The sequence below is a fragment of the Glycine max genome, chromosome 4 (genome assembly GCF_000004515.6).
Source record: "Glycine max cultivar Williams 82 chromosome 4, Glycine_max_v4.0, whole genome shotgun sequence".
Lineage (NCBI taxonomy): Eukaryota > Viridiplantae > Streptophyta > Magnoliopsida > Fabales > Fabaceae > Glycine > Glycine max.
The window spans coordinates 4937964-4963663 of NC_016091.4; the positions used below are offsets into that span (position 1 = coordinate 4937964).

A 25700-nucleotide genomic window follows, 5' to 3' on the forward strand; every position below is an offset into this window, starting at 1 on the left:
TTAATAAAGCTATCTCTCATATTTTGATATATGATTATTTGAAAAATATTATATATTCACTACACAAAAGAATAGATCCACAAATCACAATAACTTCTTCACCATGAGATGGGGGTAAATCTCATTCACATGAGAAAACACACATACATAGATGGGGGTGAGTCTCATTTACATGAGAAAACCCACATAAATAGCCAAAACTCCAAGAGCAGTGAGAAGGCCAACTTGAAACGTTGTGGCACTGCTAGTAGGAGCAACAGCGGGACCCTCGAACTCTGCTGGAGAAGGTGTTGGTGCTGGAGAAATAATGGCAGTGAATGTGTGCCTTGGAGACATTACCACCACAATCAACTTTTGCCCCTTCTCACAGTGCCCCTTTGATCCACTGATGAAGTAAAATGGACCAGGATGTTCAAGCTTCACCTTAGTGTTTCCATCATTGTACTCTTTGATGGGGTTGGATGTGCTGCAATTAGCATAATCTTCCCTTGTTACTTCCAACACTGAGTCCTTCCCACTCTCATATTTCCACACTGCCAAATAAAGATAGGTGTTACTGATGAATGACTATGGGTAAAATATATTAGATTCACAATTTTTAAGACAATGATTTTGGTATTTGTAGTTTTGTATAATAATGAGTAAATTTCAAACATAGATATTACAAAGAGGAACAAAATTTACCAATTACCAAGATATCATAAATAAATATAAGGATTAAGATGACAAAAAATTAAGGGTCTAAAATACATTTTAGGCTAATTAAAAAAAAGGGTAAGTTTTGAAATTGAATATTGTGAAATTACCTAGATGATCGCCCACTCTGAAACGAGACCTTTCAGCCCATTGATTGAGGGTATCTGATTCAGAAGATGGAATCTTCCAAGCATCTATTTTGCCTCCAACCAATAGCTCCTTAGCTGCTGAGAATCCAAAGAGAAGGAAAAGGAACAAAAGAGAAGCAGAGGAACCAGCCATGGCCTTTTGTTTTTTGAGAAGTGAAAAGGGTGTGTGAAAGCTTTTACCTTTCTTGCACACACAAGCACAAAGTGGTGGGTTTGCATTAGTGGGGGTGTTTGGAGTGTTGCATTTATGGTGTGATGAAGAACAGGGGAGAAACTAGCCGTTGAGACTTAGAAGACAGCACAGCATGTGTGGGGCTACTGAATGTTCTGGATATTGGTGGACCCTGTGTCATTGTAACGGCTATAACAACGGTAAAAAAAAAAAAAAACATGGTACTGATGGACGATAATAATGGAATTTGGAATGCACTCAACCCTAAAACTGACACTGCAAGAGACAAATGCAGTTGTAAACTCTAGAAACGGTAATTTAACATCGAAAATGGAAAAGTGTAAACACCACATTCTGTTGAAATGGTCCTTTTTTTTTTTTCTACCGAAGATAGTATATGTATAGATTTTTAACATTAAATGAGTTTGGATTAGGAAATGTGTTTGGGAAGTGTAATTTAAAATCCAAAATAGAAACGGTAAACACCACATACACTGTTTAAAATGAAACGGTCCCCCCCACTCTTTTTTTTTTTTTTTTTTACCGTAGATACTATCTGTAAAGATTTTTAACATTAAATAAGTTTGGGTTAGAAAATGTGTGTTTGGGAAGTGTAAATTTAACATCGAAAATGGAAAGTATAAAACACCACGCGCTGTTAAAAATGAAATTTTTTACTGTATATATTATTTGTAAAGATTTTTAACATTAAATAAGTTCGAATTAGGAAATATGTGTTTGAATCACCCTTTGATCAATGAGAAGATAGGTGTTTTTTTTCTCTCCAGCCATCAAGTTGGCTCAGGGTAAAGTAATATTTCTAGTCTAAAGTCAAAACCCTATTTCTAAGGTAGGAATCGGTGTTAAACATGCAATGAAAAATGAAATCAGAATAAAATAAACAGGCTTAAGTATGTATCTATTTTAGGGAGTTTACATTTTTCAATGCTCCTCATATTGATTTCGCATTCAACATACTCAAAAAAAATATGAATCTAAATTCTATACATCTATTTCACTTATTCTGCACTTTTACATATTTGAGAGATCTTTTGATTTTATTTTTGTATTGAGTTGTGTGTTGTATTTGCTATTTATATTTTTTGGTTTAATAATTTTTATAATTAAATTTTATTTTTTAAGTATCATTATTGTCATGTTAATATAAAAAACACATTAAAAAAACAGAAACAGAAACAAGTAATGAGTTTGAATTAAATATATGTACATAGATATCAAAAATACTTTATCGCCCTAGAAAGTAGCAAGTGCCAAATCTTACTGACTGCCATATCATGAATTCCTTTTTCTGTACGTTTGTTCTATCCTAACAAAATAAAGATAGCTTCGGATATAAGTTGAGTTCAAAAAATAATTAACCACTTAAATATTTATTCATCAATTAAGAAATTCTTATACTCTACTTAAAATATATTATTTTTATGTCTCAAATGTTTTTATTTATTTATTTGTATTTTAAAAGAAATACTTATTTATACAAGTCACTTAACACATTTCAGTGTACGTCAATATACACATTCCATTATATTTTTCGTGAAAAGTGTTGCAATATTTTCAAATTAATCAAGAAAGACAAAAATATACAAGAAAAAAAAAGTTATTTTCAAGATAAAACTGGCACTATCTTGTTGTTTCATGCCCTGTAACATGCTCCATTTCAATTTGTGTTGATCATGATCGATGACTATTGTCTAGCACAGACATAAAAAATAACAATTGCATTTTTTTTGAACTTCAGTTGAATTTCGGAGAACGAAAGCTGTCTCCAGCCAATGTAACAATCTTGATCCAGATCTGATTTCTTGGTAGTACTAAGTTGTCGGATGTGGAAGAGTAAATCATAGAATGCACTCCCAAGAAGAATAGGATATACGATTTAGATAGGGAGGGATACTGGTACGGGTTCTCATAATTTCATCACATATTTACTTTCATTCCAAACATGGTCAGACATTCAAGCTCAAGTGCTTGAACGTTGATGATATTTGATTTCTATCGAGATAACTGCTCTAATAATATAACATCTGCCACAGGAGTAGAACCAACCTAAAATCTCTGTATTCAAACGAGAATCCTACTTTGACAGACAATTAAAATAAAATGATACTGAAACAAAAGAATAACTGTCGTCGCAGTTCAAAATTGTATAGAATAGGTTACATTTGAACATGCTAGTACCTGAATATCAAAATCCTTACACAAACTGTCTTCACCCTTTAAGAGTATAGTAGATTGACCCAAACCGCTAACTGCTATATCTAATCAATTTTGACTGAGGAGTAGATGAGCCTAGTGAACCAAAAGCATGCATAAAATCCGATGGTGCCGGTTACCACAAAAAATGCGTAAGACGCTATAAGCATGTACCCAAAGTAGAATATTGCAGATACCAACTTTGTGATTTCAAGCTTGGTGAAGAAGTAGAAAGTTGCATAAAGAAAGAGGTAAAGTGCGGAGGAACCAGAGGTAAGGTATGACCGCCACCACCACAAATAATCCTCACTGCACAACTGGAAGTAGCAGAGCACAATGGTTATTTCAGCACAAGTGACAATGAGAATGATGAAGACCAAAAAGAGGAATCCGAAGATGTAGTAAAACTGATTCAACCAGATTGAGGTGAGAATGAAGAAAAGCTCAATGAAAACAGCTCCAAATGGGAGTATTCCACCAATCAGGACAGAGAAAACTGGGTTCATGTACCACGCCTGCTCAGGAATCTGCCTTGGGATCTTGTTCGTTTTCACAGGATTCTCAATCGCAGGCTTCTTGAATCCGACATAGCTACCCACAAAAACAAGTGGAACTGAGATCCCAAACCATAAAAAGATCAGAGCAAACATTGTGCCAAATGGCACAGCTCCTGATGATTTTTGGCCCCATATGAGAGCATTTAAAACAAAGAAAATGGTAGAGACAACTGCAGGGAACATGGTTGCAGTCCTGAGGGCAACTTTTTTCCACTCCGACCCTTTGAACATTTTGTACAAGCGAGTTGACGAGTACCCAGCAAATATTCCCATGAAAACCCAAAGCAAGAGCATGGCTGTCATCAGCCCACCTCGGTTTGAAGGAGAAAGGAACCCAAGGACAGCAAATATCATGGTTACTAGTATCATGCCGAAAAACTGAACACCGGTTCCAACATAAACACACAGCAAATCTGAGTTGTTGGGGGGCCTAAATACATCACCATGGACAAGCTTCCAACCAGTCTCCTCTTGGGCTTCTTCTTGGGTCTCAAGCTCATTGTACTTTGCAATGTCACGGTACAGTGTCCTCAGCATAATCATTGCCACCATGCCAGAAAGGAAGAGAACAATCATTAATGAGTTAACAATTGAGAACCAGTGGATTTGATCATCATTCATTAGCAAATAGGCATCCCATCTTGAAGCCCACTTCACATCACTCTCCTGAAGGTACCAGCCAAAGGCAATAGCAGATAATAAGAAATACAGCCCACAATCACATTTTATCATAACAACAAAAAAAGGCGGATAACATTAATTCTCTGAGAGAAAAAAATTATAAACATGCTCATTAGTGCAAGAGAGTTTTTAATATTTTATCTCATCTCCCTAGCCATAAACCAGCTTTTCCGCTCAAACCATATGCCTTAACTTCTTGGCTTATGCCAATAACCAATTCTAAAGTATGAAGTACATCACCAATTTATCATCTCCATAAACTCACCTGGAATTCAACATCATATGTGAAGATAATTTCCTTGCCCTCTTCAACCTCTTGGGGACTGTTGGAGTTGACAACTGTGTGTTTAGCATGAGGGTCACAGGTTGTCAAACGAGTCGTTTTTACATCAAATTTACCTTCATATTCATGTTTAACACTGCAGATCAACATCCAGATTTGAAAAATCACTACTAAACATCACAAAAGGATGAAACAATTAAAAGGGAAACCCAATACATGAGATTCCTATAATTTGTAGAAAATTAAATGGAATAAATTAATATGACAACAAAAAAATAATGACCTGAATGGTGTAACCTCAAAGCCCACAATTCTAGCAGATTCAGTTAGCATGTCTTTATGGTACTTAACAGTAAATGCCAAATGGTTGTGAATAAAGTATTTCTCCTCCTTGCTCTGCGAATTCAGACAAAATAAGTAAAAATACTAACCGGCATTCATAACAATGGCCATAGTGCTATAAAATAAAGACCATACCCCACTATACTGCCCTTTGAGTCCAACAAGAAAACCAAGCTGATAGGCAGTTGAATCCTGATCAGTCCGTTTCAAGGGAAAAACTAGAGGAAGGTTATCTAGGATCCTGTGCATGAAAGGCATAGCTACTATAAGATACATACCTACCATGATTGTACTAGAATACTTGTTGAAAATGATAGATCAATTATAGTCATAACATACATGTTCACCCGATACTCATCACTGATCTTCTCTTTGAACTCCTTAGCAGTTTTAGCATCAAGTTTAAGATTACACAGAATATTGCACATTTGTGGCTCACGCATTTTAAACTGCAAAATACCACTGAGTCAGAAATCAGTTCATAACCATGACAAAATTAAGGGAACTCGAAAGTTTAAAAAGAATGGGAAAAAAAAAGAGCTTGAAAATGAATAACCAGTTAACCACTCACATAGTTAATTAAGTCAATAAATGATCACTCATTAACTAATATTTGAACATGGTTAGCAAATTTAGCAGTTAATTGTTCCTAAACTGAAAATATATCATCTAGAATTCCTTTCTTGTCATTGTCACAAAAATTAAACTGATAAGAGACAACAAGTAAGACTGACCACATAGAGAGAATTTTCAATACGGTCACCACGAAGTACTTCCCCAAGATTTTCTGCACTATCCTGTATTTTTGATGGGGCACAATAGGGAAGTGAATAATATGAATAAGGAAGCTGGGTCTTCGTTGATGTTAATTTATTTACTTTCACTTGCAATGAATCTCCCTGCAGCAAAGAAATAAGTAAAAAGTCAGTTAAGGACTTGCGAAGTAGATCATTAATTCAGAATATTCCTCACTTTGTCCAGCTTACAAGGGTACAATTGACAAAAAGACAGGTAGGGGTACAGGCAATTCTTTAGAAGGGGATACACAACAGTAGTCAAATAGATTTTTCCATCCTTTATAAGCGCCATTGTAGTTGCTAACAAAATTTCAAAGTGATACTATGCAAGAAATTCAACTGTGCAAAATAATCTGATGACATATCCTTTATTATTAGAAACAACAGAAAGGAGGGGAAGATTAAAGTTATAAAAATAACGTGGTAGTAAACAAAGGTGAAATGAAAACAGATTACATATACTAGAAAGATAGAAGACAAAACTCAAGAGACAAAAGTTAGTATTTTTTTCTGTAAAGCTTTAACCGATTACATCAATTTGTCAATACAAATAAGTGCAATAAAGGTACTACAGCTACACGCCTCTACAAAGAAGTCCAATTCTCTAACATCCTTTAAATTAAAGCATCCATCATAGGATTAATTCATCAATAAAAATAAACAGTGCAATGTTAACCAAACTGTGACCGATAAAACGCAAGACAGGTAATATAAATAAAAAATTTGACTTCGAAATCTCTCAGGAAGCAATAGATACACAAACAGAAACAAACAAACGTACGAAAAAAGCACCAACTCTTTCGGCCTTACGAAGTGAACGTTTCTTCATCAAAGAGATCTAATAAAACTAAAACTCAACACTCCATATAACCCACCATTTCCAGCTCCTCTATCGAGTCTTCAACAAAATAGAAACAACTTCATAATGAAAAAGAAAAACCTAGTATCGATCCAATCCAACTCAGATCTCACTTCTTCAGATTCAAACACGGATCGAGGAACGAGAAAATAACCAATTGACGGGTTAGGGTCAAATTGAAGGGTTACCTTCTGGAAATCCTGTGGAGCGACGCCGGGGAGGTAGAAGCAGTGAGAGCCATGGATGAGAAGCAGAAGAACCGCAGAGAACGCTACGAGAGATCTCCAAAACGCCATGGCTTTCGTGATCCAGATCCAGAAGAAGCTATTTTTTTCACGCGCTTCGAGTTACGAAGAAGCGTAGTCGCGACCACACACGGATAGAAGAGGACTCGGTGCTTGATTTTCTCCGGTTATTACAATCTGGTGCAGTTACTGCCTTCTACTTTATATATAAGGTTGCCCCCTTTGTGCTTCCAGTTGAATTGACCCAACGCTTTTTTTTAAATACTTATTTTCGTCCTTTTTCTTGAATTTATAAAAAAAAAACAATAAATTAGTTTGATTATTAATTTTTTTTCATTAATTTAAATAATTGTCTATACCTGTTGGTGATGACTGTTATCATGTGTTCATGTGATTGTCTCAAGTCATATGCATGTTTAATTACCACTTTGACTTTTCAATTTGGTCCAATAGACGCGTTATTTTAGTCTCTAAATTTAATCACATGTTATAAGTTACAAATATGCCATCTATGACATTAAACATAAAATATAATTCATTTATAGTAATGTTGAAGTATATAAAATAAAATAAAAAGGTGAAAAATAAAAATTTTAATTTCATCTTAAATTTTGCTCAAATAAAATTATTCATTTTATATATCTTTGTTTTTTAATTTCATCATTAACTAAATAAATATACTAACTTTTAAAAATAAGTTATTTATATTTATATATTTACATAATACACATTTTTAATTTGATTGTTATAAAAAAATAATTTAATTCTCATATGTTTATTTATTTTCAGTTTAGTTATGTTGTTATTTGTTATAATATTATCTGTTGAAATTCTAACTTAATAAAATATAATTAATTAATTAATAATAATTTCAAATATAAACATATAGTATTTCTTATTTGTATATTTGATGATTATTTTTCATTCATTTTTCATCAATAAATAATTGTTATCACTATAAATAAATGCCATCTATTAACATTATGCTAGCGAATCATATGTAGTTTGACACTTTATTAAAAATTCAAAAATGTTTTTAAAAACTAAAATGACAATGCCTAGTAAAGTTCAAAGACCAAAATGTCACTGACTAATTGAGTTTAGGAACTAAAATGACAATAAATGATTAAATTTGGGGATCAAATAAAAAGTTAATTTTCATGGAACATTTATCAATTGTCACATCATCATTAAAAATGTCACGTAAATACAACTATTTAATTCTCATATGTTTATTTATTTTCAGTTTAGTTATATTGTTATTTGTTATAATATTATTGGTTGAAATTTTAACTTAATAAAATATAATAAATTAATTAATAATGATTTCAAATATAAACATATAGTATTTCTTATTTGTATACTTGATGATTATTTTTCATTAATAAATAATTGTTACCACTATAAATAAATGTCATCTATTATCATTATGCTAGTGAATCATATGTAGTGTAACACTTTATTAAAAATTTAAAAATGCTTTTAAAAATTAAGATGACAATGCCCAGTAAAGTTCAAAGACCAAAATGTCACTAAGTAATTGAGTTTAGGAACTAAAATGACATCAAATGGTTAAATTTGGAGATAAAATAAAAAGTTATTTTTCACGAAACATTCATCAATTGTCACGTCATCACTGAAAGTGTCACATAAATACAACTGTTTGAGTTAATGGAAAAAACCAACGTTATGACTAATTTGTCATATTTTTTGTAAATTTGGAAACGAAATTTTTATTTTTTATTTTTCAGGGAATTAACTATCAACACCTAACAAATTCAAGGGCGAAAATTGGTATTTATCTTTTTTCTTTTTTTCTCTTTGGACTCGAGGACATAATGGGAATTATGAAGGAATTAATCAAAGTAAATTACACTCGTATCCCCTGTGTTTTTTTCAAATTGCATCTAACATCCTTCCTTTTTTGCACCCTACAAAAAATCCCTTAATTGTTTAACTCACATTATACTCAGACCCCCTCCCTCCTAAACACGGTTTAATAATTTAATAGAAAGTAGACACATATTGGTCACATGACTTTTAATGAAAATTTATGTCTAAAATATCCTCATCTTCTTTCTATCAATTCCATAAAAAACATGACACTATTTTCAACCTGAAAATATTTTAACACTCTTCCTTCTTTTTCTATTTTCTCTAATTGGACATGAACCCACCTTGTCGGTACGCATGTATTAACACCCTTTATTCTTCTTCTTTTTTAGTTCATTTTTTGTGCATTTTGAGTCATTTGGTTGTTGTGTTTTTGTTGAATGTATTCTCAACTATGCTTATTGATTGAATATGATCTTTTGCTTTAAATTTTAGTATTTTGTTCCTGCATTTGTGTTTTTAACTCCTTTTTTTGAAATATTTATTTTTTATGGCTAGGTGTTTGATATGATGTCTTAATTAAGAGTTGCATCTTCTTCAAATGTTACCAATAATGAAGCAAGAATCAAATGTTAAAGGAAAAACTGTTATTACTTTAAGAAAAGGTCCAAAAGTTCATTCAAAGAGTCAATTATTATTTTGTTACAAAGTATTTAATAAAGATGTTAGAACAATTTCATCTATTTACATATTTCAGTTGACGTTAACAGAATGAGATATGAGATAAAAGTAATGTAAAAAAAGGAGGGGTAATCGGGTGCAATTTGAGAAAAACACAAGAGGTATAAGTGTAACACATATGTTAGGACAATTTCTTTAGCTCACATATTTCAATTGACGTTAGTTAGTTAACGATGTTAACAGAAAAAGAGAGTAAACATAATGTAAAAAAAAATGAAAAAAAATCAAATATAATTTGAAAAAAAAACTCAAGGATTTGAGTGTAGTTTACTTAACTAATTAACCGAGCTTCTTCATTCATACGTAAGAAATCAGATCTGACAAATTGCAAGAAAATTAATAACTTCTTATTAATATTAGTGATTGTTTCAGATCATCCATGTTACCTTAATTTTTATAATTACTATTGAGATGTGAATTTTCCATTGTATAAATTACTAAAATTTAATTATGCGGGTGTGTGTTTGGTTTCATGTTTTCATTCGTTAAATTTGAGTTTTGATTTGATTAAACATTTTAGATTAAAGTGAAGAGATAAGCATAAAAAAAATTAGTAAAGAGATGTCAAAAAAATATTTTTGTGTATTGGAATTTATAAAAGTATTTTTTAAAATTTTAACCCAAATATAAGAATTTAATGAGTATACATCGATAATATAAAATAGTTTTATATTGTTATTCGATTATAAGTTAATGTTAGTATAACTTTTAAATTTATTAACGTGAAAGTTAACAAACTTATCATATATAATAGTTTATGATCTGATAAAATTGAGATAAATTTATATAATAAGATTATTGACTTTTATCGTAATAAATTTAAAAGTTATATAGAATGTGTCTAGTTGAATATTGATAAAAATTAATTTTAAATGATATTAATTTTGGTTAAAATTGTTTTTGAAATAATGTGGTTTGTATTTGTATATTTTTATTAATAAACAAGTTAATAGTAAAACTCATTATGAAAAAAATATCCAAAACTAATTATAAAAATTACTCTAAATTACTTCATAAAATTTTAGATTATTTTCTTTCATAAAATTAAATATGTGAAAAATTATCTAAAATTAATTTTAGATTTAAAATTAATTTCTAAACTAATCATGCCATAGCACACAACGTATTTGAATATTTTTCATATCAATTAGCGAGTAGACACGGAAGTCGGAAGATACCTTCAGTAACTCCTGCAGAGACATGAATTTATTTTCTCCAAACACAATTTCAAACATTGAAATCACATTTATTCATAATCAAATTTCATAAATGCGTATCTAAACATACACCGACTTGATTTTAATGTCTCTTAAAAAGACTTGAATTAAATGGATTTTATTTTTCCTCCGGGATATAATGGTGAGCAATGTAGTAAATAATTTTAATGCTACTTGGTTGTGTTATAATTTCGATATCAAATTTTAGTATGTGAACAATGACGAGATCATTCGAATCAGATGCTGCCTAATTATAATGAATTTTTTTTTTATCAAACGGAATAAAAAAAGGGTGGAGGGGATTAGTTTGATTTCTCCCATGCAGAACAGAAGGATGAGTTGATATTATAATATACTGGTCGTCAAGTTGTTAAAATGCTCGAGTGCTGAGGGTGGATTGCCACTTTTGAAAATGAAGTTTTACATCTAAAGTTGAATTTGTGAGTTGTTAAATATTTATATTATAAATTCCATTTCTTATTTTTAAAAATAAGGCCTTCTATTATATTTGTTTATTTAAATATGTTTTTTCGCCCCCATCAAATTAAAAATATACATTTTCCATCCTTATAAAAATTTTAGTATATTTTTTATAAAAATAAAATGTATTATTTTTTGACAAGGTTAAATATTCGAATTTACTTGTATAATTTTCTCATATCAGTTATAAAAAAACTTTCTTTTAATATTAAAGAATTTTGGTCAGTTTATAATTTGTTTTTTATTCCCCTTTGCATATCTTAAAAGTGAAATCCAATCTCTAAAAATACTTTTTTTTCTTTCGATTTCTTATTATTTTAAGGAGAATGTTTAATGGAACAAAATTTATTAACACAAGCCTTATATGAGTTAGTGGGTGTTTGAAATCATCTTTCTAAAGTAAAAAACGCATGTCAAATCATAAGCTACATACCATAACTTATGCGTTAATGTGGAAATTGATGTAGTTTCAAGCATGTCCTTAATGTGACATTGTGGTGCATAATTTTTGTATTTTTTTTTTTAAAACTACTTTCATATGATTCGTTATTTGAATTTCATTACATTTTTGTTCCTTTTTTAAAATGAATTATTTTAACCTTTAATATTAAGAGACTTTTGTAAATATTGAGTTTGTTAATTGATGCAAGGCATTGTTATCGCTTATGCAAGTCATTGGCTTAGTAACAAAAAAATTAGTAGTAGTTTATATAAGTTTTATTGATTCAAATCTTATATTGTTACCATTATCATATTATATATATATATATATATATGAATTTGTTAATGTATTTACGCTTTTTTTATTTTTTAGTATGAATACATTAACAATCAATACTAAAAATTTATGACAAAGTTACATGTTAGTCTCTTTTGCTTTAGTTAATTTTAAATAGAAATATTATAATAATTTATTACTTATAAAAAAAAAACAAAATATTTTCTCTCTTCCCATCCTCACTCCATGTAGCACAAATTCTTTCTGCGCTCCACTCTCGTCACGTTGCAAGTTGTAACCTGGGTGTTGATTTCATTCTTTCAACCTCACCAACATCATCCCTGATGCCCTATCCATTGTTTACTATGTCCTATTCTCTTAATATTGCATCACATTTTGTTTATTTCCTATATGTCTATTCATTCTCTGTGTTCCCACCCCCAATTTCTCTTATCCCACTGCCTTTATAAATTATAAGTATTACATGGATAATTTATTTTTATTATTATTTTAAAAAGTTTTAAAAGCCTAAGAGTTGTAGAAAAAGGATAAAGCTAATAAATTTTCATGTTATAATGAAATAAGTTGTTTATTATTAATAGCCACAATACTTTAAAAAAAAACACGGTAAAGTAGATATTGGAAGAGTTATGGAATAAGACAAAAAGATGATAATGGGGAGACATGTAACGTAACAAAAAAGGTGAAGGAGGAGGAGCATGAGAAAGACAATGGTTGGGGAGGGAAAAGAAAAGGAAGGGGGTGGCATGAAAATTAGAGATGATATAAAAGTAATTACAATACATGTGATAATAGTGCCATTTTACATGGACTAAATCAAACATATATTTTTAAAAACTAAGATAAAATTTGATATGATTACAAAGAAAAAAAAACATTTAGGTAATGATGCGACAATAACTATAATATAGTAATAATATTAAGAATATTTGTCATTAACCAACTCAACATTTAACAGATAAAATTCATTCACTTTTGAAGGGAAAAAAAGACTCAGACTAGACAGAAAATTAAGGATTATAACTAACTTTAGGGATTACAAACCATTTAAGTGTTCTTTTTCTCTTTGTGAAATGCAATTTCATCATTATTTAGCATTTTTTATATTTTTAAAAACTTTAAATTATTAATTATTTTTATTATTCTTTCTGTAACTTACTTGACCTGCAAAATCAAGAGAGAATGAATTTAATTTGAAAAATTTTCACATAACTTTTATTGATTATCATGCTTAAGTAAACGAACTCGAGACAGTCATCATTTCTTAGAGATTTTTTAATTTGCTCTAAAAAGGTTAGAGCTAGAAACTACAAACGAACTCAACCATGTCTTTCTAAACTGCTAAATAAAATTTAATATTTTTGTTTAAGGTTATGTTTATTTGATTTTGAAAGGAAAATATTTTGAAGTTAAAAGATATATTTCAAAAATATAATAGTTGGGCAAGTCTTCAGAAAAAATAAACTAAAGAACTATTTCAATATATTTTATGAGGTGAAAATGGTTTCTTCTAAAAAAAAAAAGAGAAACTAGAACCATTATTCTCTAAAGCTTAAACAGATAAGTCTTAAATCTTCACATGATATTTATTTTGAAATATTTGTACCAATAAGACTTATTTTTATTATTTAAAAGTTTGATTGAAAATTGTAATTTTTTTAATAAAAAATCTTTTAAAATTCAGGATTGAATACACCCCACTTAAGAAAGTTTATAAGCTTTAGAAAAAAAGAACTATTATATGATGTAAGTCGTGATATTGATAACCCATTTTATAAGAAAAATTTTCGGCCTTAAGAGATATAACACAGAATAATTGGATACTTGAAGTTATACTTTTTAGTATATAAAATACTACTATTAATTAAGAGTAGTTCAATGCAATTTTTCTTGTGAAATAAACTGTTTTTTTTCTTTTTATTAATTTGAATCACTATCATGTCACTTTCAATTGTTATTGATTATTACAAGTGTAACATGATAGCACGTTATTACGTCATCAGAGAATGGAAAATAGCACGTGTGAAGACACAGATAGCATCAGCAATTCAGCATCATCATCGTCCAATGTAAAGAGACAAAGGAAGGATTGTACAAGGATAAAGCGGATAAAAAGAATAAGGAGTAGGGACAAAAGGGTCCAATCACACCTGAGGCTGAGCCAGTGCCACCCTGTCTGCCTCTCTTTTCTTTCTTTCTTTTTTACCTTACCTGCAATGCAAACTTCAAGATTTCAATTTTTTTAAGTCCTTCTGTGCACTGTGTATTTGTCTGAATCACTTTTGGTTTGGTTTTGCTTTGAGACATAGCAATGAAGTTTATGAAGCTGGGTTCCAAGCCTGATGCTCTTCAAGCTGATGGAAACTCTATCAGGTTAGTGCCATTAGTTATCATTTCACAGCCTCACACCTTCTCTTTCTTTGCTTTCCTTTCATTGTTGATTAGATCCTGCATGCATTTTGCACCCCTCTTCACCATTCAATTTCAATATCACTGTCGTTTCATCATACGTGCATTTAAGTTTAGTCAGCTCCTATAACTCAAGAAACTTGTTGACTTCTAATTAAAACCAAGATTTGTTCACACACACCCCATTGTTACAAGAGTTTATATATAATTTCTATATTGATGTAAAAAAAAAAATCACTCTATCAATCAAATCAGAAATCATGGTTGATATGATATATATAATTTTTAAGTTAATTGTTGTAAAAGTCAACAAATTTAAGAGTTTGTGATTGGATGACTGCTTATTACATGGTGAGTGTGTAGACTGATTTTCTCTTATTAGAAATAATGTTAACATTCTAATTTTGTTGCTGGTAACTAAAAAGGGTGGGAGAAAGAGATCGTGGTCCATCCTTCGAACTGTGATATGTTTCACGAGCTTGTGGTCCAACTATGGTAAAGTGATGTGGAGTACCCATCATCTTCAATTATGGGTGGAGACAAGCCTTTTTTATTTCTAATAAAAGAATATTAATATACTCACCGTATCTGTTTTCTTTACCTCACGAGCTTTTGTATGTCATGTTACTAGGGGTGGGGCACTTATTATTTTGTTTTGTTGCCTAGTGTACGTGAATGTGGGCATTCTCGTGTGAAAAAAATAAATAAAAGGTAGTTGCAAAAAATCCTAAAGAAGGTCCTAGTGGACCCTGAGAAAATTTACAAGGGTGGAATTCATGCAAAAGGACTCATTCCCCAATTGATCATAAAGGTTAAAGAGTTTCACTTGAGGGTGGAATGTTTTAAAGAGGTGGCTTAACCTGGTTTGGTGCCTTTTCTGCCTGTTCTAAAGCATGCTTGACAATGAAATGTCATCTTTCATGCATGTGGTATATGTATGTGTGCAACTAGGAGACATTTTTGGTTAATCAATGTTAATTTGGAAGTGCATCCAATTAATTATTATCTGGGATTAAATTGTTTTGCATTTATTGTTCTTCTCTGCAAGTTGAGGTTTCTTTCTATGAGGATGTGACACGAACAATTGTTTTTCTCCCCAGAGATTGTTTTCAGGGAAATAGGTGGAAAGAAAAACTATTATTTCTTCAAAATAAGTTATCCCAATATGCAAACCTAGGCTCTGCCAGTATAATATGTAAAAAAAAGGATTCTTTTTCGCTTCAGGCATGCTATCAGGTTTTGGCCTTGGGAGCTATTTGATTGCTGCTAAGATGAGAACAGAGTGTAAGAATGGGATGGATAGCATGCATCCTAATTTTTATATTTTGGCCAAAAAACCTGATTTCCTGGCATAATTTTAGTCACTTGTTCCATCATAAGTTGACACTTGACACGAAGCTTACAAACATTGCATGTGGTTAACACACACACATATTCACACCGGGGTGGGGGGAGGTTTCATGTATATTCACTTAGTTTTCCCTACAAAAATCTGCCCTTTATAAGCTTACCATACCAAGTTGAATTCTCATGCAGGTATATCTCATCTGAATTGGCTACAGATGTCACCGTTAATGTTGGTGATGTTAAGTTTTACCTTCACAAGGTACATACTTTTTTGACATTTTAACTTTTGTCCTGTAGAGGGCACAAATTCATATTATTGTATTCAATTTAGGTGGTAGTAATTTTGGGAATATTCATCATTCAATAATACTAGCTTATACAATCAAACAGTTTTAGTGTTTTTAACATGATGGATCAAGTTTGCATTCTATTTTGTGCATCTAGTGTGCACTTTCCCCCCTCTAATTTGTGGTTTTAGGTGACACAACTTGCTTTTAGTTTCCTCCTTTTGTTGTTTACTAATGTTGAGCTTTTAAGAGTTGCAGTTCCCTCTACTGTCAAAGAGCAACCAACTACAAAAATTGGTATCAAAAGCTAATGAAGAGAATTCTCATGATATTTACTTGGATGATTTCCCTGGAGGGCCAAAGGCCTTTGAAATATGTGCAAAATTCTGTTATGGAATGACTGTTACTCTTAATGCTTACAATGTTGTAGCTGCTCGTTGTGCCGCTGAGTACCTTGAGATGACTGAGGATGTTGACAGAGGAAACCTGGTTTTAAAGATTGAGGTGTTTCTTAACTCAAGTATCTTCTGTCGCTGGAAGGATTCTATAATTGTTCTCCAGACTTCTAAATCTCTTCTGCCATGGTCCGAGGATCTGAAGATCGTTGGAAGATGCATAGATTCTATAGCTTCTAAAACTAGTGTAGATCCAGCATACATCACTTGGTCTTACACTTATAATAGGAAATTAACTGAACCTGATAAAATTGTCGAGGACAAGATGACATTTCTAGAGAAAATCGAGTCTGTTCCTGAGGATTGGTGGGTTGAAGACATATGTGAGCTGGACATTGATCTTTACAAACGAGTAATGGTTGCTGTGAAATCAAAGGGGAGAATGGATGGTGTTGTTATTGGGGAGGCACTAAAAACCTATGCATTAAGATGGATACCTGATTCGGTTGATACATTGGTTTCTGATGCCAACACCTTAAGGACCAAAGCCGTGGTACAAACAATTGTCTGTTTATTGTCATATGATCATGGCATTGGTTGTCCGTGTAGTTTCTTGCTGAAGCTATTGAGAGTGGCCATATTAGTCGGAATAAACGAGTCATCAAGAGAGGAATTGATGAAGAGCATTAGCCTCAAATTGGACGAAGCTTGTGTCAAAGATTTACTGATTCCAGCAAGGTCTCTCCAGATTACCACATATGATGTTCATTTGGTACAAGGTATTTTGAATCAATATATGAATCACGAAAAGGGAAGCTGTGGTATGGAGGTTGTTGAGGAGAAACACGGAGGAGAAGATAAATATATTTTAGCACGTAGGTCTTTATTGAATGTCGGCAAGTTGGTGGATGGTTATCTTGGAGAAATTGCACATGATCCTAATCTTGGTCTCTCTAGTTTTGTTGATTTGTCACAATCCATTCCTGATTTTGCTAGACCAAATCATGATGGTCTGTACAGAGCTATAGACATCTACTTGAAGGTAGGATTTTGTTTATCCTTCATGGTTTTTGTGGCTATTCCTGCTTAGTTCAAACTTCTGATTGTTGTGTGTCTCAAGCTTGTGGGTTAGAAGTAAATATAAAGCATACTCTCTGACCATAATCAACATCAATTGACTGACACTCAATTTCTTTTTTGTTGCTATCTTTATTGCTCTGAAGAAAATGTTTTGTTTTATTTGATTGGTTCCTATTTTAACTGACTGCACATTTTTGGTAACTTGACAGTCGGTGCCTTTGTGATGTCCTGTCATTTTGATTTATTAATTTACCTATAAATTTAACTTTCTCATATGAATATTTTTACAATGTTCAGAGTTCTTTAGCAGTTTTCTACTGGCGTGTATATATATTCTGTTACTGCACATTCTGTTACTGCTTAATGGCGTGTATATATATTTTTTATATATAATGAGGAAATACCTTTCCCCAAAATGTGAGGTTCGGGAGTTCAAATTCACTCTGAGCCATTTACTGATATGATGAGAAAACAGACAATATATATGTGCAAACTAAAAAATATGCTTCTGATCAGCTTCTTCAGCAGGAAAAGAGGGAAGCTGATTGCTCATGATGCACGTGCCGCCTTGCCTAGTTGATGACATTTATTTTACTAATTAACTTTGTTCTTTTGTTAGGAGCACCCGAATTTGACAAAAGCTGAAAGGAAGAAGCTATGTGGACTGATGGATGTCCGGAAATTGACAGCAGGTGCTTCTGTGCATGCAGCACAGAACGAACGCCTTCCTCTTCGAGTTATAGTGCAGGTTCTCTTCTTTGATCAGGTCAGGTCTTCTATCAGCTTTCGAACACCCGGAAACAATAGTGCACGTGACCCTTTATGCTCTCCGATGAACCGAGATGAGGGATGTGAGACAACAGCAGGAGATAGCTGCCAAGCCGCCCTCAAGAATCAGATGAGTCATTTGAGGATCAAGGATGGAGAGTTACATAAAAATGGGAAGTTGGGCAAGAAGAATAGCAAAAACAACAAAAGTGACATTCAGTTGCTGCCATCGCGGTCAAGGAGAATCTTTGACAAGTTATGGAGTGTGAGAAAAGGGCATGGAGAGAATAGGAGTTCAGAGACTTCTGGGAGTTCCAGTAGCCCAACTTCTTTAGGCCAGGGAGATACCAAATCATATGGCCTATCTTTGAGACACAAGAGGCATTCTATCTCTTAGGGAGTTAGTAAATTATTTGGAACAGGTGAGAAAGATTCAAATTGCTGTCTAAGTGTAAAGTGGTAGGATGTTGTTAGCATTGCATTAAAATGTAATCTAGTATTGTAGTTTATCTTCCTCTCAAGTGTAAGACCTTCCATCGTACACAATGCTCACTGGACTAGGGATATGTAGCATTGCTTCTAGCTTGAACGTTTAAAATATATTTTTGCTCTTTTTATAAATATGCTAATATTTTATTTTATTTTAGTTTGAGTTTAATTTTGATATACTGTTACTGTAGATGTTTTTACACAATTAATAAAATAACACTTTATGTATGACTTTTAAAATAAATATCATAAAAGTCAATGATATACAAAATCTAAAATTAGTGAAGAATTTAAAATACTTTTACACTGTTATTATTTTTTTTAAAAAATTAAGCTTTGATACGTGGTTCTTGTTTTTCAAGGTAAACTTTTTTATTCTTATTATTACTATAAACTTGTTTAAATATTTACATATTAAATTTATTTTCATAGGCCAATAATTAGTAAAGGACAAAAACGTAAATGTATTTTTTAAATATATTTTTGTGGTATTCTTCACTATTCATAAGTGAAAACCATCAGAATTTAACGGAAAGGACGTGATTAAAAAACATTTTTAAAAATTAAAGAATCTGATTGGAGCGTTTAAAAAATGTAGGAATCAAATTGAACTATTTTAAATAATTTTGAAACTAAATTAGTAATTAAGCCTAAAATTAAGGATAAAAACTATAAAGTGTAAACATATATAACCCGAATGTGGCTGGTAACAACATCCAACAATGAAAAGCAATTTGGAAGAAAACTTAATGAAAAAGAGTAATATCGTTATTAATTTAGCTTTGCGAGGGTGTGTGGCCTAGGCCTGCATTGGATCCAAGTATAACGGATCCTTATCAGCTGGCAAATGTAATATGAATCCGGCAATGATTAATTAGCATTTAACTTGTCGTATATTCCAAGAAGATCCAGCTATTCTTAGTTTCAAGCTGACTCTATTGGAAGTCAACCGGGGTAGTAGCTGTATTGCACTAAACAAGTTAATTTAACAAACCAAATTCTAATACTACAACTTTTCCTTTTTGTTTGCCGCATGTTATCTCAGCCACTATAGAAAACCATGAGACACACTACGAGGATTGGTATCCACTGTGTCTATGTGTGTTTTAATATATTGGTGTTGTTGTGCAGAGTGTGTGCATCAACATCATCCTCTTCCCACTGTAAAGCATGGTTAGTGCAATCCATTCCCACCAATATGCCCCACTTATCCCATGTTCCCGGCACCCTCTCTACTGGTACGTAAATGTAATAGTAGCAGTAATTATTATTAGTACTAGTAGTACTAGTTGTAGTAGAAATATATGTGCTACCAATCACCCTCTGACAGAGAATTTTTTATATGGTCCTTGTCTCAGACTATTTTGATCTCAATTAATCTCCATATGACGACACTTACTCGAGTTCTATTAAATCTGTCAAGTAGAAATTGGTGGGGACTATGAATACATGGTGATCTGGGACTGTCTAATAATTTGATATGGACATGCTATTATTACCACTTTGTGACTCATAACTGGGTTGTAGGGGATGTGCTTCGGTGGCTGGCTGCAAACTCCACCACGAGGCTTCACATTATTGCTCAGTACTGGCAGCTGCTACCTTCTCCTGATGATCCTCGCTCAGGGGACTATGGTTATACTCAGCATCAGATGCATGAATTTGGTGCCGATCAAGGTGTTGCCCTTTATGAAGCATTGGATGCTGCTGCTGACCGTAATGTTAGCATCAGGTGCGCTTCATGGCTTACCACGTGCATGATTAGTGGTTATTAGACTTGAATTGAATAGTGAATACTACCAGTTTGACCACATATCATAAATCGATTTAACTTTGAAATGAGATTTGTTGATGATGGATGCATGATTGTGCTTATTAATTAAACTCTATATAGACAAGGTAATCTCAATCTTATGTTGTATGTTTCAAATGGATATTGAGGTAGGTTATTGTCCCACTCTGGAGTGTATCCAACTTTTGCCTCAGAACCATCCAAACTTGCTTTTGGAAGGCCTAATGTTGAGAATGTGAGATTGTTACTTGAGAATTGGTGGGGCTCGGGCATTGTCCATGCCAAAGTTTGGATATCTGATAGTAGGAATGTGTATATTGGATCTGCAAACAATGACTGGAAATCTCTTACACAGGTAATTTTATTACATGTGCTATGTTGAATTTGTGTTATGTCAATAGGCCCGTTATCTTTTTCAAATATATTTTTGTGTTGATATAATTTCTCTTTTCTTCATTATAGACATCTGTTATCTGTCAAATCCATGATACTTGTTTCATTGCTTATTACTTGCTTGCTGTAGGTCAAGGAACTGGGAATTTATTTTGCTGATTGTCATGAAATAGCTAAAAAGGTTGAGGTTTACTTTGACAATTTATGGACACTAGCATCGCTTAATTCTTCAGCTTACACAAAAACAGTGTTTGATCAAGACTGGCAAGTTGAGAGAAAGGTTCCTTGCTGGTCGCATTTCATTAATCATGGAGAGAGGTGCATGTAAGTATCGGCCTGATGATAAAAATATGTTTACTTACAAGTTTCGCTTCACTAAATTGTTACCCGTGTGATTTTCTAACTTGAAATTCCTAATAAAGTTCTTCACTGGAATTTCGCTGTTCTGAGAAGACATAATGCTTCATGATGAGTGTGTGAGTAAATGCTAGAATAATGTTAACTGTAGGTTTTTATGTGGTGGAGGCTAGCGGTTGGTTAGGATTTTAACTTAAAATAATAAAATAAAATGTAGTTTTAAGCATGATCATAACACAACACAATTACATGAGAGGCAGGATCAACTTAGTGAATGATGTAGCAAACTTCAGAAGCACATCGAACTTTTTAAGTTTACATCGCCAGCAACTGAGAACAGATGAAAGTAAACTAAGCACGAGGAAAGAAAATTCTTTCACCATTAATTCATTACTGTATCTAATTATTTACACAGGTCACCTCTCCCTCAATATCTGGAGACTCCTCATATTGCAGGATATCCTATTCTGTCTGAACCTTATATGTTTAAGCTTCCATTTCAAACGCCTGGGAGTAACTATTTAACAAAGCACCTCCAAGGCAGCTATCTATCCTTTGCACCCCCAGAGGTAACGTTTACTTTAACGCATCCTTGAATCCAGACATCAGCGTTGGGTTGACTTACAGTTTTATGCCAGCACAAACTTTCAATTTAAATAATTTTCTAATTGTGCTAATATCGAATGCTTGTTTACAATGAGTGAAAAATCAATCTTAGTCCTTAGATATCTCATGGGATTCGGGATTGGTGTTATAGGGAATACTTTAGCTAGCAAGGGCCAAATTTGGGTTTAAATCTGCAGATAATAGCCTAGCTAGCATCATCTCAGATTAGTATAGAAACCTCTAGCCCTTACTTATGTTTCCAATTCAAAATTGCAGAGACAGCTTCCTCATAGATCGTATGTAATGCATGTGAAATAGACTAGTCATAGGGTGTCCAGTGGATTAGCCAGATAAATATTATTCAAACCTAAAGTTGCTTTGGTTAAGATCTAAATCTGCAGATTTCTAGAGACGTGAGTTGCTTTTTCTAGAGAAGTTCAAAACAAATTACCTTGCCATGTTGATTTTTGAAGTAGTTATTAGTGCTTATACCCAAAAAATTGATGGTTGGCCATCCACCTGATATAGAGGCGAGTGGTTTATACTGCTGGTTTGTTGTCTGCATGCATGTGACACTTTAAATTGTAAATACTGACTTGGAAATTCATTCATGCCCCTATTGCATTAGCTAAATATTTTTGCTTATATTTTTTTTTTCAAAAAAATAAAATTCCTGTTGTAAGATTGCCCTCTGTTGGACCTGTTAAATTGCCAATCTTCATTGGATCATCTTAGTATTTTGGTGGTTGCAGCTATTATTTGGCAAATATCAGGCTGATGAGCAAGCATGGATTGATACAATTAAGTCTGTTGGAAAGAAGGAAACAGTTAGAATCAGTACCATGGACTGGCTAGGTCAGTCACAATTTATGGACCAAACAATTTACTGGTCATCCCTATCCTCTGCAATATCACAGGTAACTTAAAAGTGCTCTGGCTTTCTGTGTTTTCTTCACTTGTTTACTCTCTTTGTTTTTTCCTCCTCCCTGGATTTTTCATCTTTTTGGCTAGGCATCCTAAATATTATAGCAGTCGAATCATTTATTCAGGGAATTCTTACATATTCTCACTAGTTGCCACTGCCACCTTACACATCTCAAGTTGCTAGACTTTCCTAATTCTTACATTTTCTAACAAAGTTCCACCAAACAGGTGGTGTTTTCCAAGAATGTAACAGTGCAGATATTGGTGGCATATTGGGCACACTCTATCAACAACACAGATGAGTACCTGAAGTCTCTCCTCTACACCAACAATCTCTGCTCTTCCTCAAAATACAACACATGCTCTGGGAAAGTTGAGATAAAATATTATGTGGTTCCAGGTTTCAACATGACAGGGCCTGCCATCAAGGGTGGAGCTAGAACAGGAAACATATACCCTGATTTTACAAGAGTCAATCATGGAAAATATGCAGTTAGTGATGTAAGGGCACACATTGGGACTAGCAATCTTGTATGGGACTACTTCTTCACAACAGCAGGTGTCAGCTTTGGGACATACAACACTGCCATCATCTCTCAACTCAGGGAAATTTTTAATGCTGATTGGAACTCACCCTATGCTGTTCCATTTGAAGAGTTTGAGAAAGGTCATACAAGAAGTTCAATCTAATTATTGTTTTATTTTATGATATAAAAAAGATGAATAAAGCCAATGTGTTATGTGTTGTTGCAATGAAAAGGAAAATTTTATGTTATTTTGCAAAATTGCCGTATAGTTGTTTTGAGTTAAAAAAAAAGTAATGTGCGGTTGAATCACCAGCAAGGTTTTATTTTATCTACCATGCAACATGTAATAGCAGCAAAAGTGAATTGGAAGTAGACAAAGGAAGCCATGGGAAAGATAGGTTCTTCTGTTGAGGTTTCCACAGTGTCATTGTCATACAATCATAATGTTGGCTTTCTGTTCATTGCTAATTGTTTGAAGAGAATTTGATGGATTAGTCCCACAAACTACAAAGATGAAAGGAAACCAAAATAACAAGGAAGCAATGACCATGACATGAACACTAGTAGCTTTGTTTCAATGTATATCACAATAGTATGATTAGGAACGGGCAAATTTTAAAATATGTTTGGTTAAAGTTTAGCATTCTTGAAAACATTTTTTAAAATTTAAATAATGATAAAAAAGAGTGGAAGTAAAAATAAATAAAAAAACTAATAATTGGGTTAAAAAAAGTAATTTTATTTTCTTATTCTCATGTGAAAGCAGTATATTCACCTTTTTATTGGACTAAAAATAAAGTAAAACATACTGATTTCACTTTTTTTAAAAACAAAATCAACAATTTCTAAGAATATTTTTAAAAACGTGTACCAAATTATATTTTCATGTTTACTTTCCCGTTGATGATTTTTATGAACCTTGAAATAAATACATTCTATTATTTTAATAAAGTAGAAAGCATTCCATATACTGAACGGGTATTTGTTCTAATGTAACTAAATTTTAAATTAAAAGGAAAATATTTTAATTATAAGAGAAATATAAATTTTAATTTAAATAAGTAAATTTAAAAACGAAAAAAAATTAAAATATAACTAACTGATACTTAAAACGAAAAAAAAATTAATAGATTTGAGAAATATGGTCTTTTTTAACTAATAAGATAAAGAGAAAATTAAAAGCAATTAATAATTGGTATTTTTTAATAAAAAAATATAAAATCAAGTCTTAAATAATAGCAAAGTCATATGTGAAGAAAGAGTATAAAATATGCCATCCATCTAAGAATAAAAATTTAACTTTATAACAAAACAGTATGTTAGAAGGGTGAATAATCTTGATATTGCATAGCTGTTTGCGTTTGTGGCCAACGATGCACGTCTACGAGAAAAGTGTAAGTTTTAGCTAGTGTTTAACTGTTTTTCGTAAATTAAAAGTTATTTTAAAGTCAAAGTTTATGATAAAAAATTAAATTTTTAATTAAAAATGTTTTGTAATTATGTGAATTTTTTTTACCTTAAAATTACTTTTAAGACAATTTATTGAATAGTGTAAATTTAATTATTGATATTTAAAATAAATATAAATAAAGGCAAAAGTCAAAAGTTCTTAAAAATAACTTTTTAAAAGGTTATTTTTATATTATGTTTGTCCTCTTCGAGAGAGAAAAATAAACTTAATAAATAAGACCAATCACCACACGAGTGTGATTGTGTTTTTCTTCACGGAAAGAAACATGATTTTAAAAACCGTTTATTTTCTCTAATATCTGGTGACACATTTGCCAATTAACATAATGTGATGAAGAGTAAAAGGTGAAGGGACATTTGCACATGCAAAAACCTTGATAACTCCGAAATTTAAATTTAATTGATAGTCAATTTTAATTAAAAATAATTAAAATTTCTTCACTTTAACATTGTTTTTAATGAAATAATAAAGAAATTAATATCATTGTAATTTTTATCAGAAAGAAAAGACATTACCAAAATTCAGAGTTCTCTATCAGGAAAAATCCTCTTTCTATGTTCATTATTCTCTTCTATTTCTTTATCCATCCATTCACTTCTTCTATCCACATTAGTCCTTAAAGTATAAAGTCTCACGACAATGAGATACAATGTTTAGAGAATAATGCATTGCAAAATTATTATTTGATAAGAACTATAAAATGGAAACTGAGATAACATTAACATTGCATCAAAATAGTTTTAACATACTAAATCCCAACATATTTATATTTTAAATTCATCTTTTATTTTTTACATTAAATTTTTTTATCTATTTTATCTTCTACTTTTTTATCTTCATCATCTTTTAC

At 31.9% G+C, this 25700-nt stretch overlaps 4 protein-coding genes across 6 annotated transcripts; 2 read left to right on the plus strand and 2 right to left on the minus strand.

Annotated features, from left to right (window-relative positions):
- On the minus strand, positions 1-1065 carry LOC100305551 (early nodulin-like protein). The gene is made up of 2 exons (NM_001250030.2): positions 807-1065; positions 1-533 (listed from the first exon to the last, which is right to left on the minus strand). Exons 1-2 carry the CDS (start codon positions 976-978, stop codon positions 169-171), a joined length of 537 nt encoding a protein of 178 aa, NP_001236959.1. The 5' UTR covers positions 979-1065; the 3' UTR covers positions 1-168.
- Positions 1066-3074: 2009 nt separating this feature from the next.
- Positions 3075-7247, minus strand: LOC100780976 (transmembrane 9 superfamily member 8). Its single transcript, XM_003522318.5, has 7 exons — positions 6939-7247; positions 5829-5993; positions 5434-5543; positions 5230-5335; positions 5036-5148; positions 4735-4888; positions 3075-4454 (listed from the first exon to the last, which is right to left on the minus strand). Exons 1-7 carry the CDS (start codon positions 7044-7046, stop codon positions 3297-3299), a joined length of 1914 nt encoding a protein of 637 aa, XP_003522366.1. The 5' UTR covers positions 7047-7247; the 3' UTR covers positions 3075-3296.
- Positions 7248-14198: 6951 nt separating this feature from the next.
- LOC100784205 (BTB/POZ domain-containing protein NPY1) lies at positions 14199-18912 on the plus strand. 3 transcript variants are annotated; one of them, XM_041014829.1, is made up of 5 exons: positions 14231-14378; positions 14840-14909; positions 15951-16020; positions 16307-17485; positions 18143-18912. In XM_041014829.1, the coding sequence occupies exons 1-5, from the start codon at positions 14348-14350 to the stop codon at positions 18686-18688; spliced, it is 1896 nt and encodes a 631-aa protein (XP_040870763.1). In that variant the 5' UTR covers positions 14231-14347; the 3' UTR covers positions 18689-18912. The 3 variants fall into 3 exon arrangements, with proteins under 3 accessions (XP_003522372.1, XP_040870763.1, XP_040870764.1); XM_003522324.5 differs by lacking the exon at positions 14840-14909 and having other exon boundaries at positions 14199-14378; XM_041014830.1 differs by lacking the exons at positions 14231-14378; positions 14840-14909 and adding an exon at positions 14954-15349.
- A 902-nt stretch (positions 18913-19814) lies between these two features.
- LOC100815396 (phospholipase D Z) lies at positions 19815-23758 on the plus strand. The gene is made up of 7 exons (XM_006578052.3): positions 19815-20018; positions 20308-20512; positions 20726-20927; positions 21096-21289; positions 21738-21891; positions 22681-22845; positions 23081-23758. The coding sequence occupies exons 1-7, from the start codon at positions 19841-19843 to the stop codon at positions 23540-23542; spliced, it is 1560 nt and encodes a 519-aa protein (XP_006578115.1). The 5' UTR covers positions 19815-19840; the 3' UTR covers positions 23543-23758.
- The last annotated feature ends 1942 nt before the right edge of the window (positions 23759-25700 follow it).

Bases quoted from the DNA above. Each gene is read 5' to 3' on its own strand.
- LOC100780976 (XM_003522318.5), bottom strand. From the start codon at position 7,046: ATGGCGTTTTGGAGATCTCTCGTAGCGTTCTCTGCGGTTCTTCTGCTT. The intron at 4,889-5,035 runs GTCATTATTTTT...GTTGATCTGCAG, and splicing joins TTTGAGGTTACACCATTCAG to TGTTAAACATGAATATGAAG. The intron at 4,455-4,734 runs GTGAGTTTATGG...TGGTACCTTCAG, and splicing joins CATATGATGTTGAATTCCAG to GAGAGTGATGTGAAGTGGGC.
- LOC100305551 (NM_001250030.2), bottom strand. From the start codon at position 978: ATGGCTGGTTCCTCTGCTTCTCTTTTGTTCCTTTTCCTTCTCTTTGGA. The intron at 534-806 runs GTAATTTCACAA...TTTATTTGGCAG, and splicing joins CAGAGTGGGCGATCATCTAG to TGTGGAAATATGAGAGTGGG.
- LOC100784205 (XM_041014829.1), top strand. From the start codon at position 14,348: ATGCTCTTCAAGCTGATGGAAACTCTATCAG. The intron at 14,910-15,950 runs GTAAAGTGATGT...ATTCTCATGCAG, and splicing joins GAGCTTGTGGTCCAACTATG to GTATATCTCATCTGAATTGG. The intron at 17,486-18,142 runs GTAGGATTTTGT...TTCTTTTGTTAG, and splicing joins CTATAGACATCTACTTGAAG to GAGCACCCGAATTTGACAAA.
- LOC100815396 (XM_006578052.3), top strand. From the start codon at position 19,841: ATGAGACACACTACGAGGATTGGTATCCACTGTGTCTATGTGTGTTTT. The intron at 20,928-21,095 runs GTAATTTTATTA...TGCTTGCTGTAG, and splicing joins ACTGGAAATCTCTTACACAG to GTCAAGGAACTGGGAATTTA. The intron at 21,892-22,680 runs GTAACGTTTACT...TGGTGGTTGCAG, and splicing joins TATCCTTTGCACCCCCAGAG to CTATTATTTGGCAAATATCA.